The 26,264-nt window shown below is 48.5% G+C and overlaps 1 protein-coding gene across 2 annotated transcripts in view; it reads right to left on the bottom strand.

The window, feature by feature from the left end:
- Positions 1-22,758: 22,758 nt before the first annotated feature.
- Positions 22,759-26,264, bottom strand: part of PDS5A (PDS5 cohesin associated factor A) — a 170,916-nt gene continuing 167,410 nt past the window's right edge. For both annotated transcript variants that reach the window (XM_032136154.2, XM_032136155.2), the window contains exon 33: positions 22,759-25,381. In XM_032136154.2, coding sequence (XP_031992045.1) covers positions 25,378-25,381 — 4 coding nt within the window. In that variant the 3' untranslated portion in view covers positions 22,759-25,377. The remainder of the gene's footprint in view (positions 25,382-26,264) is intronic.

Raw genomic sequence — 26,264 nt, 5'->3', positions numbered from 1 at the left:
TCCTCACAGCCCTCACTCACTCTCGGTGCCTCCTCTGCCTGGGCTCCCACTTTGGCGGCATTTGGGGAGCCCTTCAGCCCACCACTGCACTGTGCAGCCCCTTTCTGGGCTGGCCAAGGCGGGAGCCGGCTCCCTCAGCTTGCAGGGAGGTGTGGAGGAAGAGGCACAAGCGGGAGCCGGGGCTGCGTGCGGCGCTTGCAGCCGGCTGGAGTTCCGGGTGGGCGTGGGCTCGGCGGGCCCTGCACTCGGAGCACCCGGCTGGCCCTGCCAGCCCCGGGCAATAAGGGACTTAGCACCCGGGCCCATGGCTGCGGAGGGTGTACTGGGTCCCCCAGCAGTGCCAGCCCACTGGCGCTGGGCTGGATTTCTCGCCGGGCCTTGGCTGCCTTCCTGCGGGGCAGGGCTTGGGACCTGCAGCCCGCCATACCTGAGCCTCCCACCCCTCCATGGGCTCCTGTGCCGCCCGAGCCTCCCCGACGAGCACCACCCCCTGCTCCACGGCGCCCAGTCCCATCGACCACCCAAGGGCTGAGGAGTGCAAGCACACGGCGCAGGACTGGCAGGCAGCTGCGCCCGCAGCCCCGGTGCAGGATCCACTGGGTGAAGCCAGCTGGGATCCTGAGTCTGGTGGAGATGTGGAGAACCTTTATGTCTAGCTCACGGATTGTAAACACGCCAATCAGCACCCTGTGTCTAGCTCGAGTGCACCAGTCGACACTCTGTATCTAGCTGCTCTGGTGGAGATGTGGGGAACCTTTATGTCTAGCTCACGGATTGTAAACACACCAATCGGCACTCTGTATCTAGCTCAAGGTGTGTGAACACACCAATCAGCGCCCTGTCAAAACAGATCACTCGGCTCTACCAATCAGCAGGACGTGGGTGGGGCCAGATAAGAGAATAAAAGCAGGCTGCCCGAGCCAGCAGCGGCAACCCACTCGGGTCCCCTTCCACACTGTGGAAGCTTTGTTCTTTCACTCTTTGCAATAAATCTTGCTACTGCTCAGTCTTTGGGTCCACACTGCTTTCAAGAGCTGTAACACCGCGAGGGTCTGCAGCTTCATTCTTGAAGTCAGTGAGACCAAGAACCCACCAATTCCGGACACAGTTTTATTTATTTTTATTTTATTTATTTTTTTGAGACAGAGTCTTGCTCTGTCGACAGGCTGGAGTGCAGTGGCGTGATCTTGGCTCACTGCAGCCTCCTCTTCCTGGGTTTAAGCAATTCTCCTACCTCAGCCTCACGAGCAGCTGGGACTACAGGAATGCATCACCATGCCCAGCTAATTTTTGTATTTTTAGCCTAGTGACGGGGTTTCACCAGGTTGGCCAGGATGGTCTCTATCTCTTGACCTCGTGATCTGCCTGCCTCAGCCTCCCAAAGTGCTGGGGTTACAGGCATGAGCCACCGCGCCAAGCCTTTATTATTTATTTATTTATTTATTTAACTTATTTTTTGAGACGGAGTTTTGCTCTTGTTGCCCTGGCTGGAGTGCAATGGCGTGGTCTCGGCTCACCACAACCTACACCTCCCAGGTTCAAGTGATTCTCCTGCCTCAGCCTCCCAAGTAGCTGAGATTACAGGCGTGTGCCACCACCAAGCCTAATGTTTTTGTATTTTTAGTAGAGACAGGATTTCTCCCTGTTGGTCGTGTTAGGCAACAGGGGTACCTTAATGGCGCCGGTTCCGGGTTCTTCTCCCTCTTTGACCGGGCACTGTCTGAACCCACCAAAGGAGGGCCAATCAGAAAGAAGCATCTCCCGCCTTCCCTTGGGCCCACCCCATGTAGACCCAAGGGATATAAAACCCAGCACACCAGCAGCTCTCTCTCTTCTCTCTCTTCTCTTCTCTTCCTTCTCCGCTCGATACCTCCAATAAAGATCACTTGACTGCGACAGGTGTAGTCTGATCCTTGCCCGGCCCCTTTCATTGGTGCCGTGACTCGGATCGGGACTCCCCACTTCCTCTCAGTGGGATCCCGATCCTCTTCGGGCTAGGTCCAGACCCCGGCCAGTCTTCGCCCACTTTCCTGTTCGCCGACCTCTCCACCCACCACCGGCCTCATCTCGGTAAGTCTCCCCTCCTGGTGTCCAACACCAGCCGACCAACTCCCGTCTCAGCCGCCCGCTCTCGGCCGCCGTAAATCTTACTCTAGACTCGGCCTGCAGGGAGTGGAGTTTTCTCCCTCTCCTCCTCGCGTCTCCGGCCTGGGCCCCCCTTCCCTTTCTCGCCTCAAAAATCCTGGTACCAGGTGGCCCACGGTCCTCGGCCACAGTCGGCCCCTCAGTCCTTTCGCTTTGGTGACGACCGAACCGGAAGCTCTGAGTCACGTCGCAGTGTTCGGCTATTAGGGGACGCCCTACTTAGCCCTCACTGCATATCCTCTCGTACCCCACAATGGGAGGCTCTGCATCCCTGCTGGCTGACTCTCCCCTCCTATGCCTCCTAAACAATTTGTCAGCCCTAGGCTTAGCGGCCGACCTCAAACCAAAACATCTAATTAAATACTGCACACGAGACTGGCCCACTTACCCCTTAGATAACCAAAACAAGTGGCCCCCTTATGGGTCCCTCAATCCTGGTATCCTCCAGGATCTCTATAACTATTGTGAGCGAACAGGAAAATGGGCAGAGATCCTGTACCTCCACGGGTTTTTCCTCCTAAAGGCCCTCGAACTGTCACCCTCCCCGACCCCCCTCATTCCTTCCGCTCCTGACTTTGATCCCACCAATGAGCCCCTGCCATATCACCATCCACAGCCCTTCCCCCCGGCTGCCGCCCAGCCCGCAAGGGCCCCGCCCCCGGCGGCAGCCTCACCTCCTTCTGCCAACCCCGACCTTCCTTCCCCGTCCTCTCCAACCTCTCCTACTTCCTTTCCTCCACCTTTCAGCCCTCCTACTACTCGCTCCAGATCTCACCTCCCTGTCCTCACTCCTCTGCGAGAAGTAGCAGGGGCAGAAGGCATCGTTCACATCCATGTCCCCTTTTCTATGGCTGATCTTTCACAAATCGAAAAACGCTTAGGCTCCTACACCTCCAACCCTGCTTCATATATCAAAGAATTCCAGTATCTTCTCCAAGCTTACAGCCTCACCTTTCACGATATTTACATGATCCTCTCTAACACCCTTCTCCCTGAGGAGCGCCGGCGAGTCTGGGAGCAAGCCCGCACTTATGCAGACCAGGTCCACCAAACAACCCCAGCCCTGCCCATAGGAGCACAAGCAGTCCCGGAGCAAGAGCCTAACTGGGATTACAACATCCAAATTGGCGTCGCTGCCCAGGACCACTTCGCCACCTGTTTAATAACCGGGCTGCGTAAAGCAGCCCAAAAGGCAGTCAACTTTGAAAAACTTCATGAAATCATACAAGAGAAACATGAAAACCCATCTGCCTTTCTTGACCACCTTACACAGGCACTCCAACAATATGCCAACATAGACCCAGAAGCCCCTGATGGCAGGCAGCTTCTCATGTCCCAGTTTTTCACGCAAAGCTTCCCAGACATTAGAGCCAAATTAAAGAAGCTAGACAGAGTTCCCTTCACCCTGCAGACCAAGATTCTGGCTACCGCGTTCAAGGTATACCATAACCATGACGAGCAGGCGAGGAAGCAAAAGTGTCAAATGCTGGCTCAAGCTCTCTGAGCCCCTCTTCGGCCAGCTATAAACACTGGTGACCGTAAGCCACCATTTGCCCACCGTCAGCCCCCTGGGCCCTGCTTCAAGTGTGGCAAAGAAGGGCATTGGGTCCGTGAGTGTCCCAATCCCAGGCCTCCATACAAGCCATGTCCAAAATGCCACCAGCCCGGTTGCTGGGCTGCCAACTGCCCCAACTCCCGGAGGGGAGTTGGGCCAGACCCCGGCCCCACCCCCGACCTCTTAGGACTGGCCATTGACAATTGATGGAGCCCTGGGACTCCCGCCCTGATGCACACTATCACTGCACAGGAGCCCAGGGTGCCTCTCACAGTAGATGGGCGCCTCATCACCTTCCTCCTCGATACAGGAGCTACTTTCTTGGTTCTGTGGGAATTTTGGGGTGTCACTTCCACTTCCAGCCCTCCTATAGTCTGGGTTGGAGGCCAAACCATACGTCCAAGAGCCACCCCTCCTCTCTCCTGCACCTTCTCTGGTCACATGTTCTCTCATCGGTTCCTAGTCATGCCCCAATGCCCTCTTCCCCTATTAGGAAGGGACATCCTCTCAGAATTCAAAACCTCTATCACCTTTAATCCAGCCACCCCCCCCAAAATCCACCTCACTCATTGCCCTAGTTGCTGATTCCATATACCAGGTTCCTGCTCCTCCTCCGCCTTCGCTCCCAACAGGCGTCAATCCTGTAGTTTGGGATACTACCACCCCTTCGTTAGCACTATGCACCCCCATACAAATCTCCCTCAGAAATCCACATCACTTTCCCAGCCAACCCCAATATCCTCTCCCCACCTCTAGTCTGAGGGGATTACAACCAGTTATCTCCAATCTCCTCAGGAAGGGGTTCCTTAGACCAACCCACTCGCCATTCAACACCCCCATTCTTGCAGGAAAAAAATCCAATGGCACATTCCGCCTCGTTCAGGACCTCAGGCTCATCAATGAAGCTGTTAAACCCATTCAACCCCTAGTCCCTAACCCCTATACTCTCTTGTCCTCAATTCCTCCAAGCGCCACATACTTCTCAGTGGTCGATCTCAAGGATGCTTTCTTCACCATTCCTTTCTCCCACCAATCACAAGATCTCTTTGCTTTCACCTGGACTGACCCAGACACCAAACAGTCACAACAACGGACATGGACCGTTCTTCCCCAAGGGTTCAGAGATAGCCCTCACATTTTTGGCCAAACCCTAGCTTCAGACCTAAAAACACGGAGACTTCCCCAATCCGTCCTCCTGCAATATGTAGATGATCTCCTTTTGTGCAGTCCTTCTCTAGCCGTCTCCCAGGCTGACACTACTTCCCTTCTCAATTTCCTCGCAGACAAAGGCTACCGAGTATCCCCTCAAAAGGTCCAACTCTCATCAACACAAGTCACCTATCTAGGAGTCCTTCTCTCCCATAACTCAAAGGCCATCACCCTAGACCGAAAGCGCTTCATTAGGGGTCTTCCTGTCCCTAAAACAAAACAAGAAGTACTCTCATTCTTAGGACTTGCTGGATATTTTAGAACCTGGATCCCCAATTATTCCCTATTAGCAAAGCCTCTTTATGACCTCTCCTGAGGAGCTCTGTCTGAGCCTTTAGACGCCACAGTAAAACGGCCCTTCCTACTACTTCAGCAGGCCCTCATAGAAGCTCCAGCCCTACATCTCCCAGACCTACAAAAACTCCTTATTATATATGTACATGAACACAATGGCTTAGCCCTAGGAGTCTTGGGTCAAATGCAAGGTCCCACTTTTGCTGCAGTCGCATACTTGTTCAAACAGCTCGACCCCACCGTACGGGGATGGGCCCCTTGCCTTCGGGCCCTGGCAGCAGCTTATTTACTCCTTCTGGAGTCAAAGAAGCTCACATTCGGGGCATCTGTCATCATCACGTCCCCTCATCAACTTAAAGACCTCCTCACACACAAAAGTCTCCAAACCCTCCCCCCTTGCCATATACTCTCCCTCTTAGTCTCATTCTTACATGATCCTACTGTATCCTTCCAGACATGTGCACCCCTCGATCCCGCTACCCTTTTGCCTATCTCTCAACACTCCCCTTCACACAATTGTATTGAAATTCTAGAGTCCCTCCTGCCCTGCCCAACCCACATCACTGAAGGCCCCTTAGATCGTCCCGAACATACGTGGTTCACAGATGGCAGTTGTTTTACACACAATGGACAGCGCCTTACAGGATATGCTATAGTGTCCCTCACCGAAACCATTGAAGCAAAGCCTTTGCCGTCAAACACCACAAATCAACAGGCTGAACTCATCGCGGCCACTCGGGCGTTCGAATTAGTGGCAGACACCTCACTCACACTATATACAGACTCCAAATACGTTTTCCATATCCTTCTCTCTCATTCAGCAATTTGGAAAGAAAGGGGGCTCCTAACGACAAAAGGAACATCTATCACTAATGCCACCCTCATCACTCGTCTCCTTCAAGCCTCCCTACTTCCCTCTAAAATAGGCATCACACACTGTAAGTCACACCAAATTGACTCGTCCCCAATAATGCAAGGCAACCACAAAGCAGATCAAGAAGCCAGGCAGGCAGCTTTGTCAACCTTAACCCCTGCTGTAATGTTAGCCCTACACCAACCATCAAACCCAACACGACTCACACAATCATCACTAACAAAATCACCAAATCTCTCCAAACACACCCTCTTCTCATACCTTCATTCTATCTTCCATACAAATCCTCTGACATTAAAAACCTTCCTCGACTCCTTCTTCACTCTGGACTTCTCTGACTTGCGATTCCTTAAACAGCTCACATCCACCTGCTTCATCTGTCAACGAACCAATCCACAAACTCCACTAAAGCCAGGACTCTTCCCAACCCATCAGGCCAAAGGATACATTCCAGGCGGTGATTGGCAGCTTGACTTTACCCACATGCCCTCTGTAAAAAAATTTATTTTTATTTATTTATTTTAAAAAAATTTTTTTTTTGCACACAAAACAATAAACATTTTCTAAAAGTACATACAAACAAAAAGATGCATATCAAACATATTAGGAAGGTTGCCCATGGGAAGACGGGGAATAGAAATGGGGCGTGGGAATTAAAGAAAATAAATGAGAGAGGGACTTTGTATGGATCAATGATAATAACTCAATCCTCTATTTGACAAAGAAGAAGGAGAAGGAAGAGGAAGAAAAAGAAAGTGGGATAAAGGATCAGAAAGGGAGGAAAATAGAAAAAATTAGAGTATGACTCCAGGGTAGACCTGTTTTGTTGTCGCTTGGTTGGTTGGTTTGTCAGTTGTATTTTTCATATGTTTCACCATGTTGGCCAGGCTGGTCTCGAACTCCTAGCCTCAAGTGATCAACCCGCCTTGGCCTCCCAGAGTACTGGGACTACAGGCGTGAGCCACCACGTCCAGCCCCCACATTGCTTCTGGCCTCTGTGGTAGACCTCCCAGACGGGGCAGCCGGGCAGAGGCGCTCCCCACATCCCAGACGGGGCGGCCAGGCAGAGGTGCTCCTCACTTCCAAGACGGGGCAGCCGGACAGAGGGGCTCCTCACTTCCCAGACGGGGTGGCGGCCGGGCAGAGGCGCTCCTCACATCCCAGACGATGGGTGGCCGGGCAGAGGCGCTCCTCACTTCCCAGATGGGGCGGCCGCGCAGAGGCGCTCCTCACTTCCCAGACAGGGCGGCCAGGCAGAGGTGCTCCTCACTTCCCAGATGGGGCGGCTGGGCAGAGGTGCTCCTCACATCCCAGACGATGGGCGGCCAGGCAGAGACGTTCCTCACTTCCTAGACGGGGTGGCGGCTGGGCAGAGACGCTCCCCACCTCCCAGACCGGGCGGCCGGGCAGAGGAGCTCCTCATAACCCAGATGATGGGCGGCCAGGCAGAGACGCTCCCCACCTCCCAGACGGGGCGGCGGCCGGGCAGAGGCTGCAATCCGAGCACCCTGGGAGGGCAAGACAGGCGGCTGGGAGGCGGAGGCTGCAGCGAGCCAAGACCACGCCACCGCACTCCAGCCCGGGCAACACCGAGCACCGAGTGAGCGAGCCTCTGTCTGCAGTCCCAGCACCTCGGGAGGCCGAGGCGGGCAGACCATTCGAGGTCAGGAGCTGGAGACCAGCCTGGCCGACATGGCGAAACTGCGCCTCCAGCCAAAGGAGAAAAACCAGGGAGGGGTGGTGGCGCGCGGCGGCAATCCCAGGCAGCCCGCAGGCTAGGGCAGGAGAATCACAGGAGCCTGCAGCGAGCTGAGTGTACTCCAGCCTGGCACAGAGGGAAGAAAAGAAAGAAGAAAAGAAGAAAGCAAGCAAGGAAGGAAGGAAGGAAGGAAGGAAGGTAGGTTGTAAAAAAATTTAAATACCTCTTAGTCCTAGTTGACACCTTCTCCGGATGGGTCGAAGCCTTCCCGACTACCAATAAAAAGGCAAGTACCATTGCCTCAACCCTTCTGTCAGAAATCATTCCAAGATTCGGGGTCCCCACGTCCCTTCAGACTGATAATGGCCCTGAATTCACATCCCAGATCTCCCAAAACGTTGCAGCCGCCCTCAGTATCCCATGGCATTTCCACATTCCCTATCACCCACAATCTTCCAGAAAGGTCGAGTGGACCAACCGCACACTCAAAGAGACCCTCACCAAGCTATCCTTAGAACTGCATCTAGACTGGGTGAAATTACTCCCCACAGCCTTATTCAGGCTTCAGGTTCTCCCAAAGAATCCCACCCTCATGTTTCCTTTTGAAGTCATGTATGGTCGTCCAGCACTTCCTCCTGGCATTAATCCCACCTCCCCACTGATCCCATCACACATTAATTATCCCCTCTTGTCCTTCATCCGTTGCGAGCTTTGGAAAAGGCAGGAAGGCCTCCAACCAGACACTAAAAACATACAGACTACCTTCCCCCTCACGCCCAGTGGCTGGGTATTTTATTCACCACCCAGGCACACTGATTCAATAACTCTGGCCCCAAAATGGAAAGGCCCCCTCCAAATCGTACTATGCACCCCCACTGCCGCTAGACTCCAAGAATCTCCAGGACAACTAACCCCCTGGCTTCATATTTCCAGGTTAAAGCCAGCCACCAACCCGGATCAGACAAGAAGCCCACCGGCCCCACACCATCCTACGAAATATACTTGCCAAACAGCCCACTCAAAATCCGCATCTCTAAAACACCTTCTGTTCCCCCCATTCCAGAAACATAGACTCTCCCCACAACCCTACTACCTGTTCACTGTCAAAGAAACCTACACTACCAACAGGAGAACACACAAACCCCCTTCATCTCTCAAGTTCCACTTCTACGTGCAAACCTTAACAGACCTCCTCTTACCGCCTCCCACATCTTTTCACCTTCCTCCACCAGCGAACCCCCTTCACAGCCCTATTACCTTTTCACAGTCAAAGCCCCCTCTTGCTGCCGTCCCCTTATCCGAGTCAATGGCTGCCAATAACTCCTCTGCCCCCACTAGGAACTCATTGTTTCCATCTCTAACCAAACATTTAACCAGCTTCTCCTCAGAAATTACCAACTTTTAGCAACCTGTGAAGACGCAGAGGACTCCAGAGACGGCCTCACATCCTTCTAATACGTCAACGACCAATACGCCAGTCAGCCGACACCAGTCAGATAAGATCTACCATAACAACCCCTCATCCAACATCCCTCATCCAGCCATTTCCAGGGTCGAGTCTGCCAAACACCCTAAATAACTATCGTTCTCTTTTCCTTCTGGGCTAAACCTAGGTCCAGCGCCCAATGTCTCAGTTTCACCAGTTCCTAGACGACCTCTGCACGGACAACTGGCTCATCGCAGACCCCTCCCTGCCCCTTGGCTGGCTCACGGCTTTGGACGACCTATACCTACAAGGAACATTCATAGACTTCACACCCGAGGAGGTGTTCATATATAGCGCCCTGCCTGCTTGGTCTTATACTCCTACTGTGCCCTGTCCACAACCCCCACAGTCCTCCCTTACCCCTCCCCCACAACGCCCCTGTTCAGCAGGAAGTAGCCAGACGAACTACAACGCGCATTTCGCCACTTCTTAAAAAACAAAAAAGGAATGTTAGGCAACAGGGGTACCTTAATGGCGCCGGTTCCGGGTTCTTCTCCCCTCCTTGACCGGGCACTGTCTGAACGCGCCAAAGGAGGGCCAATCAGAAAGAAGCATCTCCCGCCTTCCCTTGGGCCTGCCCCGCGTAGGCCCAAGGGATATAAAACCCAGCACACCAGCAGCTCTCTCTCTTCTCTTCCTTCTCCGCTCGATACCTCCGATAAAGATCTCTTGACCGCGACTGGCGTAGTCTGATCCTTGCCCGGCCTCTTTCAGGTCGGCTGGTCTGGAACTCCCGATCTCAGGTGATCCACCTGCCTAGGCCTCTCAAAGTGCTGGGATTACAGGTGTGAGCCACCGCGTCCAGCCTATTTATTTTTTTTGAGATGGAGTTTCGCTCTTTTTGCCCAGACTCGAGTGCAGTCATGCAGTCACGGTTCACGTGAATCGTGCCTCCCGGATTCAAGCGATTCTCCTGCCTCAGCCTTCCGAGTAGCTGGGATTACAGGCATGGGCCCCCGCGCCCGGCCAGTGGATTTATTTTCAATCTAAATTTTCATCCAAGCTCTAAGTCATTTATTAGGATGAAATATTTTGTTTCTTTTTTTTGAGACAGAGTCTCACTCTGTCCCCCAGGCTGGAGTGCTCACTGCAACCTCTGCCTCCTGGCTTCAGCAGTTCTCCTGCCTTAGCCTCCCGAGTAGCTGGGATTACAGTCATGTGCCACCAGGCTCGGCTGATTTTTGTATTTTTAGTAGAGACGGGGTTTCACCGTGTTGGCTGGACTAGTCTGGAACTCCTGACTTCAAGTGATCCACCTGCCTCAGCCTCCCAAAGTGTTGGGATTACAGGAGTGAGCCATCACACTGCCAGATGCAATCTTTTTTTTTTTTTTTTTTTTGAGACGGTGTCTTGCTCTGTTGCCCAGGCTGGAGTGCAGTGGCGTGATCTCAGCTCACTGCAACCTCCGCCTCCCAGGTTCAAGCAATTCTCCTGCTTCAGCTTCCTTATTAGCACTGACTACAAGCACCTGCCACCACGCCCGGCTAATTTTTTGTTTGTGTTTATAGCAGAGATGGGATTTCACTGTGTTAGCCAGGATTGTCTCAATCTCCTGACCTTGTGACTCATCTGCCTCAGCCTCCCAAAGTGCTGGGGTTACAGGCGTGAGCCACCGCGTCCGGCCTCAAATGCAATCTTTTTTTTTTTTACATTCAAAGATTCAGGGCTGGGCGTAGTGGCCCACACCTGTAATTCCAGCACTTTGGGAGGCTGAGGTAGGAGGATCACCTGGGGCCAGGAGTTAGAAATCAGCTTGGGCACTACAGTGAGACCCTGTTGCTACAAAAAGTTTTAAAAATTAACTAGGTGTGATGAGGGACACCTGTGGTTCAACTACTCTGGAGGCTGAGGCAGGAGGATCACTTGAGCCCAGTAAGGCTGCAATAAGCTTTGATTATGCCACTGCACTCCAGCCTGGGCAGTAGAGTGACTCTCAAAAAAAAAAAAAAAAGAACGAATATTCAGAAGTTCTACTTAGGCACGTCATTTTAAATTGCTTGTAGGTATACTGTGGCAAAATGCAGCAAGAAATAAACCCAGCAGGAGATAGACTGCAGTGAGCTAGGATCGTGACACTGTACTCCCAGGCTTCCTTGCTGGGGTGACTGAGCAAGACTGTCTCTTAAAAAAAAGAAGGGCTGGTAATCCGGGCACTTTGGGAGGCCAAGGTGGGCAGATCAGTTGAGGTCAGGAGTTCAAGACCAGCTTGGCCAACATGGTGAAACTCCGTCTCTATTAAAAATACAAAAATTAGACCAGGCGCGTTGGCTGATGCCTGTAATCCCAGCACTTTGGGAGGTCAAGGCAGGTGGATCATGAGGTCAGGAGTTCGAGACCAGCCTGGCCAACATGGCGAAACCCCATCTATACTAAAATTACAAAAATTAGCTGAGCGTGGTGGCGGGTGCCTGTAATCCCAGCTACTCGGGAGGCTGAGGCAGGAGAATCGCTTGAACCTGGGAGGTGGAGGTTGCAGTGAGCTGAGATCATGCCATTGCACTCCAGCCTGGGCGACAAGAGCAAGACTCTGTCTCAAAAAAACAAAAACAAAAACAAAAACAAACAAACAACCTAAACTAAACTAAAAATACAAAAATTAGCTGGGCCTGTAGTGCACGCCTGTAATCCGAGCTACTCGGGAGGCTGAGGCAGGAGGACTTCCTGAACCCGGGAGGTGGAGGTAGCAGTGAGTCAAGATTGCGCCATTGCACTCCAGCCTGGGTGACACAGCAAGGCTCTGTTTCAAAAAAAAAAAAAAGAAAGAAAGAAGGAGAAGAAAAAAAGAAAGAAAAGAAAGAAGAAGGAAAGAAAGAAAGAAAGAGAAAGAAAGAAAGAAAGAAAGAAAAAGAGAGAAAAAGGGAGAGAAAAAGAAAAAGAAGGAAGGAAGGGAGGGCAGGCCAGCCAGCCGGGCGCAGTAGCTCACGCCTGTAATCTCAGCACTTTGGGAGGCTGAGGCAGGTGAATCACCTGAGGTCGGGAGTTCAAGACCAAACTGACCACCATGGAGAAACCCCGTCTCTACTAAAAATACAAAAAATTAGCCGGGCATGGTGGCGCATGTCCTGTAATTCCAGCTACGGCAGGAGAATCACTTGAACCCGGGAGGTGGAGGTTGCGGTGAGCCAAAGATCACGCCATTACACTCTAGCCTGGGCAACGAGAGTGAAACTCCATCTCAAAAAAAAGAAAAAAAAAAAAAGATTGCATCGGGCAGTGCAGTGGCTCACGCTTGTAATCCCAGCACTTTAGGAGGTCGAGGTGGGTGGATCACTTGAGGCCAGGAGTTCGAGACCAGCCTGGCCAACGTGGTGAAACTCCGTTTCTACTAAAAATACAAAAATTAGCCGGACACGGTGGCGGGCGCCTGGAATCCCAGCTACTCAGGAGGCTGAGGCAGGAGAATGGCGTGAACCCAGGAGGCGAAGCTTGTAGTGACCCGAGATAGCGCCACTGCACTCCAGCCTGGGCGACAGAGCTAGACTCCATCTCAAAAAAAAAAAAAAAAAAAATTAGCAGGGCTTGTGGCACATGCCTGTAATCCCAGCTACTTGGGAGGCTGAAGCAGGAGAATCGCTTGAACCTGGGAGGTGGAGGTTGTAGTGAGCCAAGATTGTCCCACTGCATTCCAGCCTGGGCAACAACAGCGAAACTCCTTCTCAAAGAAAAAAAGAAAAAAGAAAGAAAGACACTTGGAGTCAAAGAAACAGTGGATCTAACTCAGGGGCACCACACTGGAAAGACTCGTGAAGACAGCACTAAAAGAGTCTGTCTTTATTAGAGCTGGACAAGGGCTTCAGGACAGGCGGTTCTGGGAAAGGGGGACTTGATGAAGTACTTGATATGGAGACAGACTGCCTTATTGCAGAACCCTGTTTATTCTTTCCATTTGAATGAGACCCCTGGAAGTGTGCAGTTCATGACCTACATGAATGGAACTATTGGAAATGCCTAAGAGAAAGACAATTATAAACTCTAGGACGAAACTCTGCAGTAAGAGTAAAAGGTGACACTTTTGAGTGTATACTAAGTGCCAGTTGTTCTAAGTCCTTTTACATGTATTAACTCATTTAATCCTTACGAGAGCCCTGTAGGTCTTATCCACATTTTGCAATGAAGAAACAGGGGCAGAAAGATTAAATAACTTGCTCAGAATTAATACAGCTAGGAGGTGCCCAAGCACTTCCTAGGGTTTGACCCTAGCAGGGCTCCAAGAGCTGATACTCTTTTTTTTTTTTTTTGAGACGGAGTTTCACTCTTGTTTTGGCGCAATCTCGGCTCACTGCAACCTCCACAGGAAGTGTTTCTCCTGCCTCAGCCTCCCCAGCCAGGATCCTCCCTGGGATTACAGGCATGCGGCACCAGGCCTGGCTAATTTTTTGTATTTTTAGTAGAGACAGGGTTTCACCACGTTGGCCAGGCTGGTCTCAAACTCCTGACCTCAGATGATCCACCCACCTCGGCCTCCCAAAGTGCTGGGATTACAAGCATGAGCCACTGCACCCGGCCAGAGCTTTTGATAAACTCTTAATTCATATTCTATAGATCCTCTTAAGAGAAGACATATAATTAAAATAAAGAATTTGGCTCTTCATGAACAACATTTTCAAGGTAACAACTACTAATAATTGATTTAACCAAATAAATCTGTATTGCAAGATTGATAGTTCTTTTTTTTTTTTTTTTTGAGACGGAGTCTCACTTTTGCCCAGGCTGGAGTGCAGTGGCGTGATCTCGGCTCACTGCAAGCTCTGCCTCCCAGGTTCACCCCATTCTCCTGCCTCAGCCTCCCTAGTAGCTGGGATTACGGGTGCACGCCACCACACCCAGCTAATTTTTTGTATATTTTTTTAGTAGAGACGGGTTTTCACCATGTTAGCCAGGCTGGTCTCGATCTCCTGACCTCGTGATCCGCCCACCTCGGCCTCCCAAAGTGCTGGGATTACAGGCGTGAGCCGCTGCGCCCAGCCTCACCTTCTATATTTTTGTTAGCTGTCTGTTGATTGTAAACTCCTTATGCACAATATTTTTACGTCATGGCATGTAACAGGCACTTAATTAATACCAACTTTATAAAATTTGTCATAAAAATCAAGAGGAGCAGAGGAAATGGGACTAAGGAGGGTGTCATCAATGACATTAAGTGCATCAGAAAGATGGAGCATATTAGAGCTAGACATTGTATGTGGCCAACGGTTTGAGCATTTTTTTTTTTTTTTTGAGATAAGAGTCTCACACTGTTGCCCAGGCTGGAGTGCAATGGCACAATCTCCACTCACTGCAACGTCCACCCCCCCGGGTTCAAGTGATTCTCTTGCCTCAACCTCCTGAGTAGCTGGGATTACAGGCACACACCACCATGCCCGGCTAATTCTTTTGTATTTTTAGTAGAGACGGTGTTTCGCCATGTTGGCCAGGCTGGTCTAGAACTCCTGACCTCAGGTGATCCACTCACTTGAGGATTGCAGACATGAGCCACCGTGCCCGGCCTGAGCATTTTGTTAGTTGTTCTCTTCCAGTCCCTGAGGAGGTTTGATCGACTGATGGGATTAACAGCTAGTGTAGAAGTTAGAGGGTGATGAGCTAAAATTTTGGGGAACAGTCTGACTGTTTAAAGGGAACTAAAATAATTACAAAATAGAGTCAGGTGTGAGAAACTTGTGCCAGGCACATTTTGTGACAGAAGGATACAAGTCTGTAGGGAGAGAGAAATGGAAGATGTTGGAGAGATGGAAAGTTCTGTCTTTTGGTGGGAAAGGTGGGATACAGAAAATGAATGAATTCTATAATCACAGAAATATATAAAGACAGTAATAAAATGCTAATGTATTGTGATTGCTTTGAGCTATTTGGGAGGCCGAAGTGGTAGGATGGCTTGCATCCAAGAGTTTGAGACAGGCCTGGGCAACATAGTGAGACCCTGGCTCTACAAAAAATAAAAAATTAACCAGGCGTGGTGCTGCTCACCCTGTTGTCCCAGGTACTCGGAGGCTGCAGTGAGTCGTGATTGTGCCACTGCACTTAGCCCGAGCAACAGAGTGAGCCCCCATATGGGTGTGGGTGTCTGTGTGGGTGTGTAGTTGTGATTGTGGTGTGGGTGTCTGTGAGTGTGGGTGTGAGTGTGGTTGTGATTGTGTGTGGGTGTCTGTGAGTGTGGTTGTGATTGTGTGGGTGTCTGGTTGTGGATGTGTGGTTGTGATTGTGGATGTGTGATTGTGATTGTGGGTGTGTGGGTGGTTGTGTAGGTGTGGTTGTGGGTGTGTGGTTGTGATTGTGGGTGTGTGGGTGGTTGTGGTTGTGACTGTGGTGTGAGTGTCTGGTTTGTGGAGCTCGGGTCGTGTCTGAGCCCTACTGCACATGCAAGGCTGGAAAGTGTGTGTTGCATTTTGTTTCCACAGAGAAAAATGGATGCTACCTCATAAGGTAGCAGTTGTGGGGAGGGTTCCCCAAATACAAAACGGGGGCTCAGGTACTGGCTGGGCAAGAAAAGATGAGAAAGTTTTCCTGTCGATGTGGCCTCTTGGAGGCTGAACTGTGTGGTGTAACTAGAAACTGGAGACTTTATTTATTTATTTATTTATTTATTTTTATTTATTTATTTATTTTTTGAGACAGAGTCTCGCTCTGTCGCCCAGGCTGGAGTGCAGTGGCGCCATCCCGGCTCACTGCAAACTCTGCCTCCGGGGTTCACGCCATTCTCCTGCCTCAGCCTCCCGAGTAGCTGGGACTACAGGCGCTGCCACCACGCCCAGCTAATTTTTTCTATTTTTAGTTGAGACGAGGTTTCACCGTGTTAGCCAGGATGGTCTCGATCTCCTAACCTTGTGATCCGCCCGCCTTGGCCTCCTAAAGTGTTGGGATTACAGGCGTGAGCCACCGAGCCCGGCCCGAAACTGGAGACTATATATCCTGGCTCAAGAAAGCCTGATGCAGGCCCAGAGCCTGGAGAGCAGATGCTGTACCAAGCAGGAACAGCGGCGTCTGCGAGCGCGCCCAGCTGCTGCCTGAGGATGTCCTGGCTGGGGACACCCCTTCTGCTTGAGCAGTGGTAGCCGCTGCGAGCAGGCGAGTGGAGGCGGATCATGAGGACGCCCTGGCCGGCTGTCCCTGCGTTTCCCAGAGCTCACTCGAACTCAGCTGCCAGGGAGACTTCCCAAGCAGAGAGCAAGAAATCATCCATCATGAGCATGCGGGCTTCTGGTTACACAGTCTTTTGTGTCTTTGCCTTATCATAAGGGCAGTCTTGAGTGTGGCCATGAGTGTGTGGAGGAAACGCTCAAGATCTTTAGGCCGGGCGCGGTGGATCACGCCTGTAATCCCAGCACTTTCGGAGGCTGAGGTGGGCAGATCACAAGGTCAGGAGATCGAGACCATCCTGGCTAACACGGTGAAACCCTGTCTCTACTAAAAATACAAAAAATTAGCCAGGCGTGGTGGCGGGTGCCTGTAGTCCCAGCTACTCAGGAGGCTGAGGCAGGAGGATGGCGTGAACCTGGGAGGCGGAGCTTGCAGTGAGCCAAGATCATGCTGCTGCACTCCAGCCTGGGCAACAGAGCGAGACGGTCTCACAAACAAACAAACAAACAAACAAAAAGATCTTTAAAGCTGGCTGGGCGCAGTGGCTTACACCTGTAATCCCAGCACTTTGGGGGGCCAAGGTGGGTGATCACTTGCCTGGAGTTCGAGACCAGCCTGGCCAACATGGCAAAACCCTGTCTCTAGGAAAAATACAAAAATTAGCCAGGCATGGTGGCGGGCACCCGTAGTCCCAGCTACTCACATAACTCAGTATATGTCATACATATCATTGAATTGTACATTTAAAGCAAGTGGATTTTATGGTATGTAACTTGTATATAAGTCCCCTCCTGAGTAACAGGGTAGGTGGGAGGGCCTCCTAAGAACTCCTTTGTCCAGGAGCCCCAGGTTTAGCCTCCTGAGTTGGACTCTGCATCATTTTATTTGTTTATTTATGAGACAGAGTCTCACACCGTTGCCCAGGCTTGAGTACAGTGGCACGATCTCGGCTCACTGCAACCTCCATCTCCCAGGTCCAGGCGATTCTCGTGCCTCAGCCTCCCGAGTAGCTGGGATTATAGGCAAGCACCACCACGCCTGGCTAATTTTTGTATTTTTAGTAGAGACGGGGTTTCGCCATGTTGGCCAGGCTGGTCTTGAATTCCTGACCTCAGGTGATCTGACTGCCTTGGCCTCCCAAAGTGCTGGGATTACAGGCGTAAACCACCATGCCCGGCCTTGCATCATTTTAAAGGCACATTTCTACCCCTGCCTGGTTGCTGCCACTTGACTAACACCGTAAGGTGTTCAACCCTTGCCTTACAGGATTCTTGCCGGAATTTACACAGCAAATGTTTCTCTTATATCTGAGGATTGAGTTTCAGAGAATCAAGTTTCAATGCCAGCCCTTTCTTGGCTTCTGCTGAATTATCATTGTTGAATGATATTAATCATAAGCAGGGACATTAAAATGGAAATGAACTCACGCAGAAATCCTGATCTGCTCTTCCTCTGCTGTCAGAATCCTGCTCTCCCCAAAGCCAAATGACGGTGCAGGCCATGTGTCTGCACAATGGCTTCCTCTTGTTTCTACCTGTTCTGGAATATCTGTAATTCCTTTCATCCTTCTATAGGAACTGTAAAATCTAGGTAACTGTGACCCTTAAAACACAATAATTGTCAGTAAGATAGAAATCATGGGTCAGTGAAGAATAAGGTCTTCAGAGGCTGGGCGTGGTGGCTCACGCCTGCAATCCCAGCACTTTAGGAGGCTGAAGCAGGCAGATCACGAGGTCAGGAGTTCGAGATCAGCCTGGCCAACATGGTGAAACCCCCTCTCTACTAAAAATACAAAAATTAGCCAGGTGTGGTGGCGCACAACTGTAATCCAGTTACTCGGGGGGCTGAGGCAGGAGAATTGCTTGAACCTGGGAGGCGGAGCTTGCAGTGAGCCGAGATGTTGCTACTGCACTCCAACCTGGGCAACAGAGCAAGACTCTGTCTTGGCAAAAAAAAAAAGGCCTTCAGACAACAAACACGTCTCTACTGTTTCCATGAAAAGGTGGAATTACTGTGAGACTGGAGATGATGTAATATTTGACTTTTATATATATATTTTAGACAATCTCCCTCTGTCACCCAGTGGTGTGATCATGGCTCACTGTAGCCTGTAGCTCCTGGGCTCAGGTGATCCTCCCACCTCAGTCTCCCAAATAACTGGAACTACAAGTGCACGCCTGTCACCATGCCCAGCCATATATATATATATATATATATTTTTTTTTTTTTTTTTAAAGAGATGGAGTCTCGCCATGTTGCCCTGGCTGGTCTTGAACTCCTGGACTCAAGCAGTCCTCCCGCCTTGGACTACCCAAGTGCTGAGATTACATGCAGGAGCCACCGTGACCAGCCTACTTAATCTGAAAGTCCCCATTTTACAGGCAAGGAAACTAAGGAAAATTTAGTTGGTGCCTCGCCGGAGTTTATAACATCTTTGTGAATGTTTTCCTTTGAATAGCTGTGGTGACTGAGAAATGTTAGACTACCATGCTGTGTGGATGCCTTGTCATTAAGACAACCTCCAAGCTGTGTACATGTAGAGAGAAGAAAATGAGAACCAGTCTACTTTTAATATCCCTAATGAGCCACGGCTTCTAAAAAGACAGATCCTGTGCTCATAATTATAAGCTTCCACGGGCAGCCAAGCTGCCAAATGGTCAAAAAATGCAGAGACTTTAGTCCCTGGGTCTGGCCTACATCTAAAAGTAAGGCAGTTTTGGGGTAACCAGTATTTTGCTTTTCAGCTTTTAGCCTGAGGTGGGTTGCAAAGGGACAGCTTCCTTCAGTGCCTGCGGTTGACCTTCCTCTTGGAGGGGACATGCCAGATGCATCCAGAAGGCTAAACTGCCAGGGTTTTCTTGGGGTAGGGGTTGGGAGGCCACCAGGGTGGATCTCTTCAAAAAGGCTCTGAAAAATGGGTGCTTCATGGGCTGCCTTGCTTTGGAGAAGTCCACTAAGCTCCTAAGGTGGCACAAAATTTGTCCAAAGAAGCCACAGGAATTACTGACACCAGAATTTGTGCTTTGAGTGGGGTGTGTCCCATGTCCCTCAGGACTACAGTGGATAGAGAGGTTTCAGGGCTGGGACCAGCTCTTCCCCAGAGCAGGGAAGTTTACGCAGTGTTGGCAATCGCTGAAATGGTGGCCTTCTTGTCTTTCCCCAGCCCTCAGCCTGGAGAGCCACCTCCAGCTTCAGGCCCAGCTCCTCGTCCCCTGAGGTAGGGCGGTTTGCTCAGGCCAGTCACTTTTTTTTTTTTGAAATGGAGTTTTGCTCTTGTTGCCCAGGTTGGATTGCAGTGGCGCGATCTTGGCTCACCACAACCTCTGCCTCCTGGGTGCAAGCGACTCTCCTCTCAGCCTCCCAAGTAGCTGGAATTACAGGCATGCGCCATCACATCTGGCTAATTTTGTATTTTCAGTAGAGATGGGGTTTCTCCATGTTGGTCAGGCTGGTGTTGAACTCCCGACCTTAGGTGATCAACCCACCTCGACCTCCTAAAGTGCTGGGATTACAGGTGTGAGCCACTGCACCTGGCCCAGTCACTTCTTTAGACACCTACATGCTCATAACAGTTCTCAGAATTGCACTTCACTGTGTAGGAAAGGTGAGGATTTTCTGCTTCTATGGCATCCATGACCAATATGGTGAAACCCTGTCTCTACTAAAAATACTACTACTCGGGAGGCTGAGGCAGGAGAATCACTTGAACCCAGGAGGCGGAGGTTGCCGTGAGCCGAGATTGCACCACTGCACTCCAGCCTGGACAAGAAGAGCAAAACTCTGTCTCAAAAACAAAAAAACAAAACAAAAGAAAACAAAAACCTGCCTGAGACTGGGTAATTTAGAAAGGAAAGAGGTTTAATTGACTCAGTTCCGGATGGCTGGCGAGGCCTCAGGAAACTTAATCATGGTGGAAGGGGAAAGGGAAGCAAGGCACATCTTACATGGTGGCAGGGGAGAGCCAGAGCAAGGAAGGGGCCACACCTTTAAACCATCAGACCTCGTGAGAACTTCACTATCAAGAGAACAGCTTGGGGGAAACCACCCTCGATTCAATCACCTCCCACTAGGTCCCTCCCTCGACATGTGGGGATGAAATTTTGAGATGAGATTTGGGTGAGGACAAAGAGCCAAACCATGTCACTATTCAAGCTTCTTCAAGAAGAATGGATGTAGTGCCGTTTACTAAAAATAACAGGTTTTATTCAGAATGACATGGTCCTTGTTCAAGAACACGAGTAACCAGAGAATGAGGGGAGATAAGTTCGCAATCAGTATTGATAAAGAAACATTTGAGAAATACCCCAAAACTGAAGTACTGACCAGCAGCCTGGCCCAGGTTCCTTAGAAATGAGACCTGTACATGTTCCTGTTAGGCTTTTTTTCTTTGACACAAGGTCTCGGTCACCCAGGCTGGAGTGCAGTGGTGTGATCTGTTTACTGCAGCCTCTGCCTCCTGGACTCAAGCAATCGTCCCACCTCAGCCTCCTGAGAAGCTGGGAAAACAGGCACGCACCACCATGCCTGGCTTATTTTTTTAATTTTTTGGTAGAGATGGGTTCTATGTTGCCCTGCTAAGACTTTGAAATAAGATACAATAGTGAAATAAATGAAGGTTATTACTCTCATGGGAGTGAAAACTTGAAGGTGTGGTTTACAGTAGAAAGGCACTTGATTCGGCACTCTCATTTCCATCCTCCCTACCTTGCTGGCTTACAGTGAACTCCTTGTAGGAAATGCTGTCACCGTTACCTAAGCAGGCTACAAAGCTGCTTGTCAGAGCAGGGCAGTTTATGTGAGTAGCAAAGACAAAAAGTCTTGTCAGTGCAAGTATTGGGGGTGGAAGGTCAACCCATTATGGGTAAAATACAAAACTAGGCATGATAGCTTTTCCCTTTTTTTTGAGACAGGGTCTCAGTCTGTCACTCAGGTTGGAGTGCAGTGGTGCAAATGTACACGTTTCAGGCTTTTATTTACTTATTTTGAGACGGAGTCTCACGCTGTTGCCCAGGCTGGAGTGTAGTGGCACAATCTTGGCTCACTGCAACCTCCACCTCCCTGGTTCAAGTGATTCTCCTGCCTCAGCCTCCCACGAAGCTGGGACTACAGGCGTGCGCCACTACGCCCGGCTAATTTTTTGTATCTTTAGTAGAGATGGGGTTTCACTATGTTGGCCAGGCTGGTCTCAAACTCCTGACCTCAGGTGATCTGCCTGCCTCGGCCTCCCAAAGTGCTGGGATCACAGGCGTGAGCCACCGCACCCAGCCTATTTATTTTTGAGACAGTTTCGTTCTTATTGCCCAGGCTGGAGTGCAATGGCGCAATCTCGGCTCACCACAACCTCTGCCTCCCAGGTTCAAGTGATTCTCCTGCCTCAGCCTCCCGAGTAGCTGGGATTACAGGCACGTGCCACCACGTCTGGCTAATTTTTTTGTATTTTTATTCAAGACGGGGTTTCTCCATTTTGGTCAGGCTGGTCTCGAACTCCTGACCTCAGGTGATCCACTCGCCTCGGCGTCCCAAAGTGTTGGGATTACAGGCGTGAGCCACCACGCCTGGCCTATTTATTTTTGAAACACAGTTTTGCTCTGTTGCCCAGCCTAGAGTGCAGTGGCGTGATCTTGGCTCACTGCAACCTACGACTCCCAGGCTCAACTGATTCTCCCACCTCAGTCTCCTAACTGGGACTACAGGTGTGCACCACCACACTCAGCTGGTTTTTGTATTTTTGGTAGAGACAGGGTTCACCATGTTGCCCAGACCAGTCTTGAATTCTTGGGGTCAAGTGACCTACCTGCCTCAGCCACCCTCCCAGAGTGCTGGGATTAAAGGTGTGACTCACTGCGCCCAGCCATGATAACTTTTCTTACCTCTCATTCTGGTCACCTCTTATTCCAGATACATTTATGTAATCTGCTTGCTCTCTTGAATTTGTTATAGAACTAAATATGTGAGTGCAGAACTTGCAATGAATGGATGAACCATAGACTAATATGAATCAAAGGCTGCTATTAAATTCTTAGGTTAAAAAAATAACATCTTGGCCAGGCCTGGTGGCTCAGGCCTGTAATCCCAGAACTTTTTTAGGAGCCTGGGGCAGGATTGCTACAGTGAGCCATCACGTCATTGCACTCCAGCCTGGGCAAAAGGGTAAGATCTCATTTCAAAAAAAAAAAAGCCACCCCCTAAAACGAACCTCTTGTTTGGAAATTCTGAATGTGCCTCAGAATTTATCATCCACTATGTTCTTCCTTAGCCACTGTAAGCTACCTCAGAGTACCCAGCCAGGAAGTTTGAAGGTGGCTTTTGATTTCTAATTAGGATATTCAGACTCCAGCATCTCAACAGAAAATATGCAGAGACATTTTATCAACTGTGACATACCAGGGGTACATGAATATTCAGGGCTCCACACTACTATATAATGCTGCATTTCTTGGTTTTATTTGAAACAGTGCATATTTTTAGCATTTTATGGTAGGATTTTACACTTGTCATTTACACAAATTACAAGGTTCTGCTTCAAGTTTTTAAAAAAAATTTAAAAATTCAGCCCATGTGCAGCACAAGAATATGCAAAACTACTTTACATTATACACACTTTTTATCAAAGGAGATACAAAATTCTGGCTTGTAGGTTTAGACAAATACAAGAAGCTTCAAACTAGACACAAAGGGTTAACATTAATTCTCAAATATAAGTCTGCACTTTTGTGTTGTAGTTCTCTGAGATGTGAATACCAAATTCCTAAGGGATTTTTATGTTTTCCATCAAAAAGGAAAACTAAAAAAATTCCTGTAAACAAGTCCCTCCCCATCAGCTTGGTCTTTCCACAACCCTACTCCTGCTTCCCTTAGTGCCAGACACTTGCATCACGTTACAAAATTGGGGTGGGCCACTTACATCATACAAGGAGCAAATTCTTTTAACTTCTCTCCTGCAAAAATCTAAACAAGAATATATTGACGCAGATGGTTCTGCTACATTTTGTTTAATATGATGTAACACTTGGTAATCTAGTAAACTGTGATGCTGGGCAATTAATCAAAGGGAGGAAGAGACAAAGGTCCCTATCAATGCACTTTTTGTTGGTGACACACTGGAAACCTTAGGAATCAAGTTGTCTGATGCTAAGAGAACTTTAAACTCTCTCTAAATGGAACACACCTACTGATTGCTTGAGGGACTTCTCTGATACTTATGCATAGATACTCTTTTTCAGTATGTTGGAGGCAATATTTTATACTTTCTAAAGGGTTCTTAAGAGGGAATAAGGAAGAGTGGGGCTTTTTCTGCCCCTGTAAAGGTATCGTTTTCTATCATTGGTATCCATTGTTCCCTAAGCATCTTCTGAGACCTAAATGTGTGTATATGCATATTTAAAATAATTACCCATCTTTCAGTCAGTCAATACACAGCCAACTCTTGATTATCTATGAGAAACATAAGTGACATTTACTCTCAAACTTCACTCTAACAGAGTCATCCACCTTTGATACACTTCATTGTTTGTTTTACATCCCATGTACACTACAGCCTATCAAGACCAAGTTATAACACAAATGTTGTTTCCTCCGACCCATGCTAGGAATGTGTAAGGAAATAGAGTGAGCACATTCTGCTAGGGCTTTGCAGATGACCCTACAGTGGACAGTGGGGGCAGGATAGAACTCTGGACATAAGACAAATTTCATGTTCCTCCAGAATCAGGTCTTACATGCCTTCGTTATTTTGTTATCACAAAATTAAAAACCTGAGGCATAGTCACTATTTTATATAGATAATGGAGAGTTGACTGTAATCGTGTTATGACTTTAGCTCTTTAACATGAAAAAATTCACAAGAAAGCATATGATAAAAAGATTAAAAAGACTGCCATGACATCTAGAAGCATTTATTTTATGCAAAAAACTTAAATATGATTATGTGTACACAAAAAGTGCACACATTATCTATGCTGAACAATGCCAAGAAACATAATATATTGATGCAAGTTTTCTAAAATAAACATAAAATGAGCTCAGACCATCAGACAAAAGCAAAACACTTATTTCCCAATAGCACAATGCTGAAAATTGATAGCAATCCTAAAACACCTCCAACTTTCCTTACAAAGCTGCCAAAGTCCAACTATTTTTTAAAAATTGATTTTTTTTTACATTAATAAAAATCTGGTGACAAACATTATAAAACCAAATGCTTGACAGTCTTTACTCCTTTAAAATTCCAAATATTCCAACATAATCACAGGAGTAAAAACCATTTTAAAGTGATATGCTTTATGAAACAAACAACAATATGTACATTTATTGCAAATTATATTAAACTAAAATGAGGGGAAATCAAAATATGAACTGTTTACTACTTGCAAATCAATAATTTTAATTTTCTCACTCTGATAAAAATCAGAAAGCAACATTTATAAAATTGCCACCACATCACTTTTCATAGCAGGGAACCGAAATCTGTACATCTCATTTTTGCAGAAAAGTAGGCAGGCAGAAAGAATTATACATAAAAGTTTCCAAAAGGAAAAACAAAGAAATATTTGATCTCTTTTCTTTTAAAAAATTAATTCAGTAGACTTCTATTTTTTCCTGTGTAACATGGGAATTCCTGGTTCTAAAATGGATGAATTTTCAGTGTCAGTGTAAAGACATCTTGTTACTTTCTTTAAAATAAAAACTGCAGCGTGGAAATTAATGGTGTGTTACGCATTTAAACTTCAGATAGGCAGGAACTGGAACCAAGTGTTAAGCAATTTGCTTAATTATTGACTTTTCATAAGAAAAGTCTAGGGGAAGGGGGAGAACAGAGTTGCTTTTAGCCTCTCTCTCAAGAGTTTCTGCTGTACATTTCCATCAGAGGACTTGTGGTCATGTGAAAAGGAAGTAATAGTTTCTTTAGTTTTCAAGGCAGAGAGTGTGTGTTCTGAAGTGAGCTTCATTTTCTGTTCAGGGACATTTGTGAATCCAAGTTTTTGCAGAAGCTGGAGCCTGCTTCTGTTTGGCCTTCATTTTCTCCCTTTGCAAATGCGTTTTTACCTTAGGGTTAAGAATAGAACGCAAAGTTAGAAAAGATGTGGAGAAGATATAAACCAAACTAAAATGATTTCATTTCCATAGCTGTCATCTAAAATCTTTAAAAAAAAAAAAAAAAAAAAAAAAAACGTAAGCATCAGGGTCTCACTCTGTCACTCAGGCTGAAGTACAGTGGCACGATCATGGCTTACTCAGCCCCAGCTCCTGGGTTCAAGTGGTCCTCCAGGCTCAGCGTCCAGCCTGAGCCTCCCAAATAGCTAGAACTATAGGCGCACACCACCATGGTTGGCTAATTTTTAAATTATTTGTACAGACGGGGTCTCATTATGTTGCCCAGGCTGGTCTTCAACTCCTGAGCTCAAGCGATCTGGGAAGCCTGCGCTTCTCAGATTCACTACTGGGATTACAGGCACGAGTCACTGTGCTTGGCATGTTACCTAAAATCCTTAAAAAGTTTTTTCATTTTTTCACCTGAAACTTGGTTTAAAGAGCCTTTCCCTAAACTATATAAAAACCAAACACCAATAAAGAAGTTTTTGTTTTCAATGACTTAGTGCTGCTACCCAATGCCCTATTTGCTTACAACACTAAAAGCTATCTTATGATACTATGGCAAAATGAATTTATAAGCAGCAAAATAACTTCTGACTCCTGAGCTGGGTAAACATACACATTTTAGCATACTAAAAACACCCCAACCAAACTAGGAGGAAAAATTAGCGTTTTTTTTTGTTTTGTTTTGTTTTTTAAAGACATGAGGAATTCCCCCATCACATTTCCCTAATAGGGAAGGAAATTCTGATCCCTGGAAGCACAGGAGAGTGGGACATGGCCTCTTTCTCACCTCCTCTCACCTACTCCTCTTTGGGAGGAGGAGAAACTCATC

The sequence above is a fragment of the Hylobates moloch genome, unplaced genomic scaffold, assembly GCF_009828535.3.
Source record: "Hylobates moloch isolate HMO894 unplaced genomic scaffold, HMol_V3 SCAFFOLD_17, whole genome shotgun sequence".
Classification (NCBI taxonomy): Eukaryota; Metazoa; Chordata; class Mammalia; order Primates; family Hylobatidae; genus Hylobates; species Hylobates moloch.
The sequence above is the reverse complement of the archived record's forward strand: the minus strand, read 5'-3'. Positions and strand labels throughout refer to the sequence as shown.